The 14,086-nt window shown below is 40.1% G+C and overlaps 1 protein-coding gene across 5 annotated transcripts in view; it reads left to right on the top strand.

Moving 5' to 3' along the window:
• LOC138947011 (contactin-5-like) overlaps window positions 1-14,086 on the top strand; it is a 96,600-nt gene that overhangs the window by 64,097 nt on the left and 18,417 nt on the right. For all 5 annotated transcript variants that reach the window (XM_070318442.1, XM_070318441.1, XM_070318439.1 and 2 more), the window contains 7 exons: window positions 5,894-6,045; window positions 6,468-6,581; window positions 7,228-7,375; window positions 9,565-9,749; window positions 11,032-11,127; window positions 12,827-13,060; window positions 13,341-13,446. In XM_070318442.1, coding sequence (XP_070174543.1) covers window positions 5,894-6,045; window positions 6,468-6,581; window positions 7,228-7,375; window positions 9,565-9,749; window positions 11,032-11,127; window positions 12,827-13,060; window positions 13,341-13,446 — 1,035 coding nt within the window. The remainder of the gene's footprint in view (window positions 1-5,893; window positions 6,046-6,467; window positions 6,582-7,227; window positions 7,376-9,564; window positions 9,750-11,031; window positions 11,128-12,826; window positions 13,061-13,340; window positions 13,447-14,086) is intronic.

Genomic DNA, 14,086 nt, shown 5'->3' with positions numbered 1-14,086 from the left:
GAGACTGATAGTGGAAAACGCGTGTTACCTTAAGTAGGGCTGATGGGGTCTATGTCGACCAAAAGAGTGGGATTCCCTGTAGGTGGAGTTCCTGGAGAGGGATATACCACAGGATTTAGTTCCTGTAGCGTGTCGCTGATATCGCTGAAAGTCACGTGATGCTTGGCGACATCGGTAGAATTTGATGTTTTTCAATCTTTTTTGATATTTCTTAGAAATTCGAGTATGGTTTGCAAGTTTTATTGAAAAACTCCACCCTGTGGAATTCCCTGGATACAGGGAATCCCCCTCCAGGAACTCCACCTACAGGGAATCCCACTCTTTTGGTCGACATAGACCCCATCAGCTTAAGTAGGGGTGTGAAGGACTCATTTTCTATAGCCTGTTAACAAGGATGAACCTAGTGAATGTTTGCTTGAAGCTACAGTCGCTTCGAAACAGTTTATTGCCTTCTGTCCTATGTCTGAACTGGCTTGGTAATAGCATAAAGGTGATAAACAGAGTTTGCTGGCTTGGTAATAGCATAAAGGTGATAAACAGAGTTTGCTGGCTTGGTAATAGCATAAAGGTGATAAACAGAGTTTGCTGGCTTGGTAATAGCATAAAGGTGATAAACAGAGTTTGCTGGCTTGGTAATAGCATAAAGGTGATAAACAGAGTTTGCTGGCTTGGTAATAGCATAAAGGTGATAAACAGAGTTTGCTGGCTTGGTAATAGCATAAAGGTGATAAACAGAGTTTGCTGGCTTGGTAATAGCATAAAGGTGATAAACAGAGTTTGCTGGCTTGGTAATAGCATAAAGGTGATAAACAGAGTTTGCTGGCTTGGTAATAGCATAAAGGTGATAAACAGAGTTTGCTGGCTTGGTAATAGCATAAAGGTGATAAACAGAGTTTGCTGGCTTGGTAATAGCATAAAGGTGATAAACAGAGTTTGCTGGCTTGGTAATAGCATAAAGGTGATAAACAGAGTTTGCTTGCACTGGATTTTACGTTTTAAATGGGTCGAACTGCGTGATTCGCTACAACGAGAATAAGAACAAATCTGGAGGGGGAAAACTCAAATGAAATCAAGGAATAGAATGAAAAGAAAAACAAAACTGTGTGAGTCGGCACTTACTTTTTTTCAAACATTTGTGTGTGTGTTCTTTCACACGCTTACTCCAATGTTTCGAAATTGAGAACGAAATAAAATACAAATCCGGGAGAAGGTCAAATCAAAACTATGAAAATCGGTAAAAAAAAAAAAATTTAAAAATCACCCATGAAAATAAATTGTGATTCACCTGTTATGTTGATGTGCCCTCTCGCCTCAGGCGATTTAAATGTGACATCACTATAATGTGTACCAAAGTGTTTATAACTGCGTCTTAGCATTACGCGTAAAACATATTCACATAACATCCAGAATGACACAGAAAAAGAACAGACAAACAAATTCTAAAATATTGCAAGAAATCATTTACGTTTTATATATGCTTCTTCAAAAATGAAAAAAAATGAAAGCAAAACTAAAACAAACAAATAAATGGATAAATAACTTTTTTTTAAACTTGTGAATCAACAGTAATGTTAACAAGCTTTTTCGCTCCGGGGCAAACAAGATGACAAATCACTCATGTGTGAAGGCGAGAGTTCACGTCACGCCTAATGATAGTGAGACTGAACAAAAACATGACAGTTTTCTAAAGATCGTTATAGATATTGCCGATCGATGCAAACCACGTGATGTTTACAGGGATAAGGTATTTTGACAGTCGAGGTAGCAGAGCGGTTAAGACGTTCTTCTTCTTTTTCTTCTTCTTCTTCTTTTTCTTCTTCGTTCATGGGCTGAAACTCCCACGTTCACTCATGTTATTGCACGAGTGGATCTGTACGTGTATGACCGTTTTTACCCCGCCATTCAGGCAGCATACGCCAATTTCTGGGGAAGCATCTTCTTCTTCTTCCGTAGAGGTCTGGGTTCTTGCGAACGTCTCAGAGTCCTGCATGCTGGGTATTTTCGTGTTTCGATAACCCACCGACCTCTGACATGGATTACAGGATCTTTTCTGTGCGCACTTGGTCTTGTGCTTGCGTGTACACACGAAGGGGGATAAGCACTAGCAGGTCTGCATATAAGCTGACCTGGGAGATCGGAAAAATCTCCACCATTAACCCACCAGGCGGCCGCGTTCTGGATTTGAACTCACGATCTTCTGATTAGGAGGCCGAGGCCGATGTCTAATCCACTACGCCACTGCGACCGTCTAAACCTCATATATTGGGGTCAAGACTGCATGTTGCATTTTTTCGTAAGAAATAAAAAGAATTGTAATGTAAATGGATCGATGCTTAAATAAATTGTATGTGTACTTGTGACCAGAATGCTACATTTAAAAAAAGATCGATATTTTACAAATCATGGGTTTCAATGTTGTGACCTTTCAGTTCATGCATCCTGAAACGCTTACCTTTCGCCACCAAGGCCGATGAGATTCCCATACCCAAAACATCTTTGCCGCGAACTGTTAATATAACTATTAACGTTAAGTTCAGTTCAGTTAACCGATTTTCAACCTGACAGTATTCGTGTACTTCCTTGTCAAACCTTGACACCATCAAAGAAAGAAACAAGTCGCGTAAGGCGAAAATACAATATTTAGTCAAGTAGCTGTCGAACTCACAGAATGAAACTGAACGCAACGCAACGCAGCAAGACCGTATACTCGTAGCATCGTCACTCCACCGCCCGTGGCAAAGGCAGTGCACGTGGAATTGACAAGAAGAGCGGGGTATTCGTTGCGGTGAGAAGGATAGCACGCTTTTCTGTACCTCTCTTTGTTTTAACTTTCTGAGCGTGTTTTTAATCCAAACATATCATATCTATATATTTTTGGAATCAGGAACCGACAAGGAATAAGATGAAAGTGTTTTTAAATTGATTTCGAAAAAAAAAATGTGATAATAATTTTTATATATTTAATTTTCAGAGCTTGTTTTTAATCCGAATATAACATATTTATATGTTTTTGGAATCAGCAAATGATGGAGAATAAGATAAACGTAAATTTGGATCGTTTTATAAATTTTTATTTTTTTTTACAATTTTCCGATTTTTAATGACCAAAGTCATTAATTAATTTTTAAGCCACCAAGCTGAAATGCAATACCGAACCCCGGGCTTCGTTGAAGAGTACTTGACCAAAATTTCAACCAATTTGGTTGAAAAATGAGGGCGTGACAGTGCCGCCTCAACTTTCACGAAAAGCCGGATATGACGTCATCAAAGACATTTATCAAAAAAATGAAAAAAACGTTCGGGGATTTCATACCCAGGAACTCTCATGTCAAATTTCATAAAGATCGGTCCAGTAGTTTAGTCTGAATCGCTCTACACACACACACACACACACGCACGCACACACACACATACGCACATACACCACGACCCTCGTTTCGATTCCCCCTCGATGTTAAAATATTTAGTCAAAACTTGACTAAATATAAACAAGTCGCGTAAGGCGAAAATACAACATTTAGTCAAGTAGCTGTCGAACTCACAGAATGAAACTGAACGCAACGCAACGCAGCAAGACCGTGGCAAAGGCTGAGTGCCAGTGGAATTGACAAGAAGAGCGGGGTATTCGTTGCGCTGAGAAGGATAGCACGCTTTTCTGTACCTCTCTTCGTTTTAACTTTCTGAGCGTGTTTTTAATCCAAACATATCATATCTATATGTTTTTGGAATCAGGAACCGACAAGGAATAAGATGAAAGTGTTTTTAAATTGATGTCGAAAAAAAATTTTGATAATAATTTTTATATATTTAATTTTCAGAGCTTGTTTTTAATCCAAATATAACATATTTATATGTTTTTGGAATCAGCAAATGATGGAGAATAAGATGAACGTAAATTGGGATCGTTTTATAAAAAAAATATTTTTTTTACAATTTTCAGATTTTTAATGACCAAAGTCATTAATTAATTTTTAAGCCACCAAGCTGAAATGCAATACCGAAGTCCGGGCTTCGTCGAACATTACTTGACCAAAATTTCAACCAATTTGGTTGAAAAATGAGGGCGTGACAGTGCCGCCTCAACTTTCACGAAAAGCCGGATATGACGTCATCAAAGACATTTATTGAAAAAATGAAAAAAACGTCTGAGGATATCATACCCAGGAACTCTCATGTCAAATTTCATAAAGATCGGTCCAGTAGTTTAGTCTGAATCGCTCTACACACACACACACACACACACACACACAGACACACACACATACACCACGACCCTCGTCTCGATTCCCCCCTCGATGTTAAAACATTTAGTCATAACTTGACTAAATGTAAAAAAGGAGGGCAAACAAACTCCACTTTGGAGATATTTTGTTTCAGGAACTTATCGTTAAAAATTATATTAACAGTTCAGTTCCTGAAACAAAATATCTCCAAAGCGGAGTTTGTTTGCCCTACTTGGTTTTCTTCCTTTGATGGTGTCAAGATTTGACAAGGAAGTAGGCTACGCGAATACTCTCAGGTTGAAAATCGGTCGTGCTTTGCCGTAACTTATCTGTGAAGTACCGTGCCAAACAATTGATAATTACAATGATGATGTTTACAAGCCCATTGTGCGTAGGGCTTGGCGTTGATACGTCATGCAGAGACTGGGTAGTCACAGAGAACGCTTTGGGTGGCAACGCTTGCTACATTTACTCAAAACTGAAATGTTCCACTTTTGAACAGACTTTTTGTAACCACTTGTCAACACTGTGTGAGTTACTATATAATACAACTTGCAAAAGTAGCTTACTGTTTAAACGGTATTTAGTGTTTACCATGTGTGCTAAATTTGCTAGTATAAATATATAGTATGTTGCACAGTGTTCACAACTGGTTACAAAAAGAGTGTTCAAAAGTGGAATACTTCAATTTAGAGTGTTGAATTAAAAGAGATCTCGAGTTATCAAAATAAACAAAATCTAAAATTCAAATAAACCGTTGAAGCTTAAACTCTGAAATAATAATGGAAAAAAAGAAAGGCAATAAAGTATTGGGACTTTTAATTCAGAGCAAAACCCAACATTCACTTTGTAAAGTGTATTTCAGAGTCAACTTTGTGTGCAGACTCTCTTCGGTGTCCGAACCACCCCCCGTGTATACTACATTGGGTGTGCACGTTAAAGATCCCACGATTGACAAAAGGGTCTTTCCTGGCAAAATTGCTTAGGCACAGTTAATAATTGTCTACCATACCCGTGTGACTTGGAATAAGGCCGTGAAAGGTAAATATGCGCCGACATGGCTGCAATCTACTGGCCGTATAAAATTTCATCTCACACGGCATCACTGCAGAGCGCCTAGAACTGTACCCACGGAATATGCGCGATATAAGCCTCATTGATTGATTGATTGAAGTGTTGCTGACACTCTGAGTTAGCGTGTTAGACAGCCAATCTCCTCCACCAGGTTTGGACATGTTCGGTCCAGACAATAATAACTTTAATCATTTTCATCAGCATCTCATGCAAATAACTGACGCTCTGAATTGAAATGTAAAGTTTGTAGTGCGTCAAACAAAAATATTCTCCCCATTCACATAATCGTACGCACAGAGAATAACATTGCTTGTTGTGTGATATCAGGTTTACACAAGGTGTTTTGGGTTTTTGTGTGTGTATTTTGTGTGTGTGTGTGTGTGTATGTGTGTGTGTGTGTGTGTGTGTGTGTGTGCGTGCGTGCGTGCGTGCGTGCGTGCGTGCGTACGTGCGTGCGTACGTGCGTGCGTGCGTTGTTGTTTTATTGAAATGCGAGTGAAGGAATATTAAAGAATATATTTTTAAACTCATGTAAACCTGGTGTCCCAAAGCAAGTTATTAGGTAAACGGTTTATCTTATCATCAATTATGTGCAGGGCCAATCGTTGGTGGACAAGCGGCATAGGGGCAAAAGAAACACTACAGTGGGAGGGAGACGGAACAGCCACTGCACCGGACCAGGCTAACAAGTGGGAGGATCGGACGCTGGAAGAGCAGTCTACTTTGCATATCATTTACAAGTTTACCGGTGGGTTCTTATTCTAAAATCTGAACGTTTTGTTGACTTTAATGATGTTGTTTGTTTGAGAGCAATTTATACAAATCCACCAAGTTAAAGTGGACTTCATATATATATATGTATTAACAATCTGAGAAGAATTTCACATTAGAAATTCCATCAGATTTTTCTCAAATACGACTTGTATACTACTTTTTATCATTCTTCTTTTTATACTATTTTTCTGACAACTTGTAAACTACTTTTTATCATGCGACATATTATTCTACTGTACTTTTCTTACAACTTGTATACTACTTTTTATCATGCTTCTTTTTATACTATTTTTCGTTCAATTTTGTATTCTACTTTTTATCATGCGACATATTATACTATTTTTCTGACAACTTGTATACTACTTTTCATCCTTCTACTTGTCTTTACTCCCACAGTACAAACCAACACATTCCAGTGGAGTCGACAATACCCCAACGAAACTTCTCCCTACGTCTGTGAAATCACTCTTCAGGAGTCGTTCAGGATAAACCAGGCCAGGCGAGACCATTGTGAGTATAAATACCAAGAACTTAGGCTGGTCCGTAAGAGGCGTATCCTTCGTGCTGCAGGTGTGGATGTCTAAAAATAGCGAACGAGAAGAAGAAGAAGAAGAAGAAGAAGAAGAAGAAGAAGAAGAAGAAGAAGAAGAAGAAGAAGAAGAAGAAGAAGATAGATAGATAGAAGAAGAAGAAGAAGAAGAAGAAGAAGAAGAAGAAGAAGAAGAAGAAGAAGAAGAAGAAGAAGAAGAAGAAGAAGAAGTAGAAGAAGAAGAAGAAGAAGAAGAAGAAGAAGAAGAAGAAGAAGAAGAAGAAGAAGAAGAAGAAGAAGACAACAGAGGGTGTGGACAGAAAATGTGAAAGAGACTGGTGTCAAAAATTCCGGTGTATCATTTCCTCAAATTTCAGCGTTCAGTGCGGATCTGTCAGACCCAGAAGCAGTGCCGAGCGGACCTTTGTTCACGATGCTTCCTCGCAGCGTAGTGGTGGTTTTAGTGCATTGAAACCCCAATTTAAAGACTTCTAACAAATCTGGGAACATCAAATCTCCATAGAGGAGGGAGTCTTAAAATGAATATAAATGGACATAGGGTGTGGACAGAAAATGTGAAAAAGAATAGTCTCAAAAAGTCCGCGGTATCATTTCCTCAAATTTCAGCGTTCGGAACGGACCTGTCGGACCCCGAAGCAGTGCCGAGAGGACCTCAGATGACAGTGCTACCTCGCAGCTTGGTGGTGGTGGGGAGGATAGAGTCTGTCTACCTGGAGTGTGTTGCTCAGGCCAATCCCGCCGCTACGTATGCATGGTAGGTCATCAGCTTTTTTTTTAAAGTTGGAATCCTTTTTCTCCACCGAAAGCGGCGTATGGTTGCCTGAAAGGCGGGGTGAAAACGGTCATACACGTAAAAACCCAAACGTGCAAAACCATGAGTGAACGTGGGAGTTTCAGCCTATGAACGAAGAAGAAGAAGAATCCGTTTTCAAAATGTTCTTGAATAAAATACGTTGTTTGTTTCAAAAGTTTTAATCCGTTTTCAAAATGTTCTTAAATGGAATACGAGGTCTGTTTCAAAAGTTCGTAATCCTTTTTCAATATGTTCTGCAAAGAAATATGAGGTATGTTTCAAAAGTGTGAATCCTTTTTCAAAAATAATATTCTTAACTAAAATACGTTGTCTGTTTCAAAAGTTTGAATCCTTTTTCCATCCTTTTTCGAAAAATAATATTCTTAACTAAAATACGTTGTCTGTTTTAAAAGTGTGAATCCTTTTTCGAAAATATCCTTTTTATAAAATACGTGGTCTGTTTAAAAAGTTGTATTTCTTTTTCAAAATATCCTTTTGTAAAATACGTGGGATGTTTGTATTACGAAGTATGTACACTACACCAGCTATTTCGAGAAAGCAGTGAGGAATCCGTTGAAGAGCATAAGTAATCTGCTCGTGTGTTGTATTTCGTTTGTTAGTGTTGTTGATACGTCAAGGAATGGGTATGATACTTATCATTGCACGTAGTCTCACAGCGAAAAAAGCATCGACTCTAACTTTACGAAGTAGCATTACTTGACATTATTAAAATGTTCTGTTCTTTTTACATTTAGTCAAGTTTTGACTAAATGTTTTAACATAGAGGGGGAATCGAGATGAGGGTCGTGGTGTGTGTGTGTGTGTGTGTGTGTGTGTGTGTGTGTGTGTGTGTGTGTGTGTGTGTGTGTGTGTGTGTGTGTGTGTCTGTGTCTGTGTCTGTGTCTGTGCGTGTGTGTGTGTAGAGCGATTCAGACCAAACTACTGGACCGATCTTTATGAAATTTGACATGAGAGTTCCTGGGAATGATATCCCCGGAAATGTTTTCCTTTTTTTCGATAAATACTTTTGATGACGTCATATCCGGCTTTTTGTAAAAGTTGAGGCGGCACTGTCACACCCTCATTTTTCAATCAAATTGATTGAAATTTTTGTAAAGCAATCTTCGACGAAGGCCGGACTTCGGTATTGCATTTCAGCTTGGTGGCTTAAAAATTAATTAATGACTTTGGTCATTAAAAATCTGAAAATTGTAATATTTTTTTTATATAAACCGATCCAAATTTACGTTCATCTTATTCTACATCATTTCCTGATTCCAAAAACATATAAATATGTTATATTTGGATTAAAAACAAGCTCTGGTAATTAAAAATATAAAAATCATGATCAAAATTAAATTTTCGAAATCGATTTAAAAACAATTTCATCTTATTCCTTGTCGGTTCCTGATTCCAAAAACATATAGATATGATATGTTTGGATTAAAAACACGCTCAGAAAGTTAAAACGAAGAGAGGTACAGAAAAGCGTGCTATGCAGCACAGCGAAACCACTACCGCGCTGAACAGGCTCGTCAGTTTCACTCCGTTATGCACAAGCGGCGGACTACGGTCATTGTGAAAAAATGCAGTGCGTTCAGTTTCATTCTGTGAGTTCCACAGCTTGACTAAATGTAGTAATTTCGCCTTACGCGACTTGTTCATGCTTACTTTTGAGTGCCCTGTCTCTCAGGTTTGTGTTGTTGCCTTGTCATCTTCATGTACTTTATGCGTAAGTGTTTATGAGTGTGCTTGAGTTGTTAATGCGAAAGAATGTGTATGAGTGCGCCTTGAGTCGCCTTGTGGTGAGATATGTGCGCGTTATAAATTCTCGTATTATTATTACTGAGACCAAGCATATGGCTCAAACGTCATTCTCACTGCGAACAATTCGCGGTACAAAATTACCAACACAGGCTAGAAGATACCCAGTACAAAATCAGTGCTTGATTAGGCAAACATCAAATCAAATCAAATCAGTTCATTCTAGTTTACTTCAAAACGGAAAATGACAGCTTGTCTTCAGCGGAGAATAATTACGTCGGAAATTGTTACCGGTAATATTCAACACATTAGTTCAAAACGACACAAATAATTAATAGTTCACCTTTATCATATTGTTATAACATTTGAAATGATTATTGTTACAGGTACACAATAACCAGCCAGGGCGTTCAGACGATCAACACAGACCTTGACCCCCGCTACAGTTTGACCAATGGCCGTTTCACCATCCAGAACCCGGATGAGATCAAGGACGCCGGAGACCTTTACTGCACAGCCGAGAACCGTTTTGGCATGATTAGGAGCAGCCCCGTGTCCCTAGCTTTTGGCTGTGAGTGTGGAAATGTAACTTAGTCGTCGGTATCAGAACTATAAGCGACGAGAATCGACGAACTACGAACATAATTTTGTCGGGCTTGTATGGCCCGCTTCTAACTACAGCCGAACCAAGGCGAACTAGGTTCGGCGAACGTTGCACTACGTCATCAAATCAGGGGATTCCCCTATTTTTGGGTTGCATCTGCAACGTTCGAGGTTCGCCGATTCACTCCAGCAAACCTTGCAGCGCGTCACTGTAACCTTGGACGAACTGAATTTTCATTGTTTGAATATTTGTGTATCTTCATCCTAGAAGAGTGACAATAATGGCGGCTGTAACGCTGTCAACCGATCACAAGACTTCTCACGAGATATTTCTTGATCATGTGACCGGTGTCACCGAAACATTCGCCGCTAGTTAGTACACCGAACCAGGCACGGTGTAACATTCGCCCAACGTTCTCCAAACCTAGTTCGGCTTGGTTCGGCTGTAGTTAGTAGCGGGCTTATGGGTAGTGAAAGAGTGAAAAGTGAGGCAAACTTTCCTCGCGTTCTCCTTGTCCACCTGCTTCAGACACAGCCCTCGCTAGTGATTCGCCTTTAATGTCACGTGGGAAAGTTTACCTCAATAAAAGCAAGAGTTTTCACTCTTTCACAACCCGTACAAAGCCGACAGAGTTATGTCCAGAGTTATGTCCAGAGTTATGTCCAGAGTTATGTCCAGAGTTATGTCCAAACATCGTTTAATGGACTCAAACATATGCGAATAACAAAACACGTAGTTGCAACTGGAGGAAGAAGTGATTGGACGTGGTACTAGATATGTATTTACAGTGTTCCGCGTCACGTATAATACCTCCTACAATGTGCAACTACAACGTGTTTGCTACAAAGGTATGAAGCATGCTTGGTTTTGATTTGGATGACGCTGCCACGCCCTGTAATAGAAGTGTTTCCGACACTATTTTAAATAGCACTGAATAATGAATGAATACAAATTTGGAGGAATTTTTTTTCTTCTATTTTATGTAAACATTTCTTTTGAACTTTGTGTCAGTAATTTAGAATGCTATGATTACATTGAAATGGAAAATTTGTGGCGACACGGGGTGACACTGTGGTGACACGGGGGTGGGACATGGATACCTTTTCTAAGTCTACACAAAAAGTTGACCCGTGCCCGTCCCTGTCGGAATTCGAACCTGCGACCGTAGGATGACAAGTCCAGTGCTCTACCAACTGAGTTACCCGGCCCCGCTCTTGTTAAACCGCTCTTTGTACTCTGCTGCTTTCAGACCTGGGGGAGTTTTCCAACGACCCACCCGGTGCAGTGAGAGCTGACCAGTACCAGGGAACCTACATAGACTGCAATCCACCCCGATATAACCCGGGTAAGGTTTTAAGTGATATTGCCCGTCTGCGGCAATAATGTTATTTCACCAAAACAGTATACTCCAACGGTTTCCATCAGAAAAATGGTAAGACCATTCTGTGAATGATGTTATTCGCCAAAACAGTATACTCCAACGGTTTCCATCAGAAAAATGGTAGGACCATTCTGTGAATAATGTTATTCGCCAAAACTGTATACTCCAACGGTTTCAATCGGAAAAATGGTAGGACCATTCTGTGAATAATGTCATTCACCAAAACAGTATACTCCAACGGTTTCATTTAAATAAAAAGAAAACACACCAGTAACCAGGTTAGGTACGTTTATATCTATAATCAATATTTCGGCACGTTATTGCCTTCTTCGGGATGGTAAGCTTATGGAAAGAATGGAATGCCGGCACGTGACATACAGTGTTAAGGTAATGCGGCAGTACCAAAGCGGCATCCAACGGTTTCAATCGGAAAAATAGTAGGACCATTCTGGGAATAATGTTATTCGCCAAAACAGTATACTCCAACGGTTTCCATCAGAAAAATGGTAGGAACATTCTGTGCATTTGAAGATTATTCGACTGTGCCACTTGCCGATTTACACTTAGGCTTTCCCTTTACGTAAAGTGAAGGCTGTATTTTGAGTTTAAGACATACATCATGATTGTAGCCGATCGAGGCTCTATTGTATGTAAGATTTAGAATACGTTGCATATATATGTTAAATGTAAAATGTGTCCCTAATTGAGCCCGATGTCGACTTCATGCAGACTTCGCTAAGTCATTTTACCGAAAGATTAGTGCTAAAACTTCGTGCAGCATGTTTGGCATAGTCGTTTTCGCGAAGTCAACCTCGCACAAATAATTTGAGGCTTTACGATGTTGCCAAAATCTACCAAGGCTGTTAACATTTGCTCTGCGTGTATTGTGGTTTCGCCTTGATATTTTGGCTGCATACACATTTTTTTAATTTTCAGAAAAAAATTACCAAAGAAATGTTTCCTGGGAACATCCCCTGAGTCATGCAACCTGTTCTTGTTCTAAACATAGTTTCCAATGCTACAAAGGTCTAGGATTATCCCTTTACCATGCATTTTGTTCTTGTTCTAAACACAGCTATCAGTTTCCAATGGTACAAAGGTCTAGGAACATCCCTTTAACATGTAACCTGTTCTTGTTCTAACCACAGCTATCAGTTTCCAATAGACAAAGGTCTAGGAACATCCCTTGAGTCATGCAACTTGTTCTTGTTCTAAACACAGCTATCAGTTTCCAATAATTCAAAGGTCTAGGAACATCCCTTGAGTCATGCAACTTGTTCTTGTTCTAAACACAGCTATCAGTTTCCAATGGTACAAAGGTCTAGGAACATCCCTTTAACATGTAACCTGTTCTTGTTCTAACCACAGCTATCAGTTTCCAATAGACAAAGGTCTAGGAACATCCCTTGAGTCATGCAACTTGTTCTTGTTCTAAACACAGCTATCAGGTTCCAATGGTACAAAGGTCTAGGAACATCCCTTGAGTCATGCAACTTGTTCTTGTTCTAAACACAGCTATCAGTTTCCAATGGTACAAAGGTCTAGGATTACCCCATGAGTCATGCAACTTGTTCTTGTTCTAAACACAGCTATCAGTTTCCAATGGTACAAAGGTCTAGGATTACCCCATGAGTCATGCAACTTGTTCTTGTTCTAAACACAGCTATCAGTTTCCAATGGTACAAAGGTCCAGGTGCAAACTTCCTCAGGACGGATTTGAACACGTACCAGTTCGTGTCCTACAACGGTCGTCTGTACTTCTCTGAGACGCAGCTGGCGGACGCCGGGCAGTACCACTGTGTGGTCACTCTCACTGCCCCTCTTGGTCAAGAAGTGGCCACGTTGCAGCCCCCGAGTGGCACCAGTCTTGGAATCGAACTCATCATTCGGGGAGACAGTGAGTTGTGGCTTATTTGACTGTGAGTGTGTGTGGGGGGGATGGTAGGGGGGGGGGGTGTTGACCGGGGATGTTGGGGGAAGGGGGTAGGGAGTTTGTATCGTTGGCAAGCGTGTTGCTTTGGTGTTCATCTGTCACTTTTCTTGTTTATCTGTTTTATCTAGAATACATTCGTCTGACAAAAAGTCTTCATGATGGGGTGTTTTGGAAGGAGGATTTGATAATGTGTCGATGTTTTGTGAGCAGTTGTTTTCATTGTTTCGTTATTATTTTTACACAGCTGCAACAAATTTCGGACCCACCATCCACAACGATTTTCCTGCTGTGTTCCCCACCCCAGCCCTCAGAGGAACACAACTCAGAGTGGAATGCTTCGCCTATGGCAGGTAGGTGGTCTGATTCTTTGAGAGTGTACGACTATTCAGACATGTTCCGTAAATTTAAAAGCCATAAGGGTTTTTGAGGTGTTTTTTAAGTCAAAATCAGGACAAAGGTTAACCACATCTTTCCTCACTATAAGTAATTAAAGAGTGAGGCGGGCCAAAACGTCTAGAGATTGTAAGTTTAAAAGGAGAGAAAACCACGCAAATATGTCTGCCTACCTCTAGTACCTGCCAGCATGTCAACCTGTTTGTCTGCCTTGTTGTGTTGCTATCTGTCGTATACCTACACATCTGTATGTGTGTTTGATTTAGTGCCCTTATTTTACTCTTTTTGCCCGTCTGTCTGTCTGTCTTCCGGCTGTGTTTCTACCTTCCATCTACCTGTCTTTCAAGTGCTGTTCACATGGCAGATTTGCTACCAACTTTTCCCCAGCTTTAGTGGTTTAAAAATCTTTCCCGAGTCGTCGAGACCAAGTCGGCGAAAAGTGTGCCATGTGAACGGCCCCAGCGATTTAGGTACGATTTAGGCCAGATTCAGCAGTGACTCCAAATCTCAGTTGAGCAATGCTCGACTCGGCCGTGATTTGTCAAAGATGTTTGGCAGACTTTTCTTATCGCGCTTACTCACTGATTAGCTCTAGCC

Source organism: Littorina saxatilis, linkage group LG14 (assembly GCF_037325665.1).
Source record: "Littorina saxatilis isolate snail1 linkage group LG14, US_GU_Lsax_2.0, whole genome shotgun sequence".
Lineage (NCBI taxonomy): Eukaryota > Metazoa > Mollusca > Gastropoda > Littorinimorpha > Littorinidae > Littorina > Littorina saxatilis.
The sequence above is the reverse complement of the archived record's forward strand: the minus strand, read 5'-3'. Positions and strand labels throughout refer to the sequence as shown.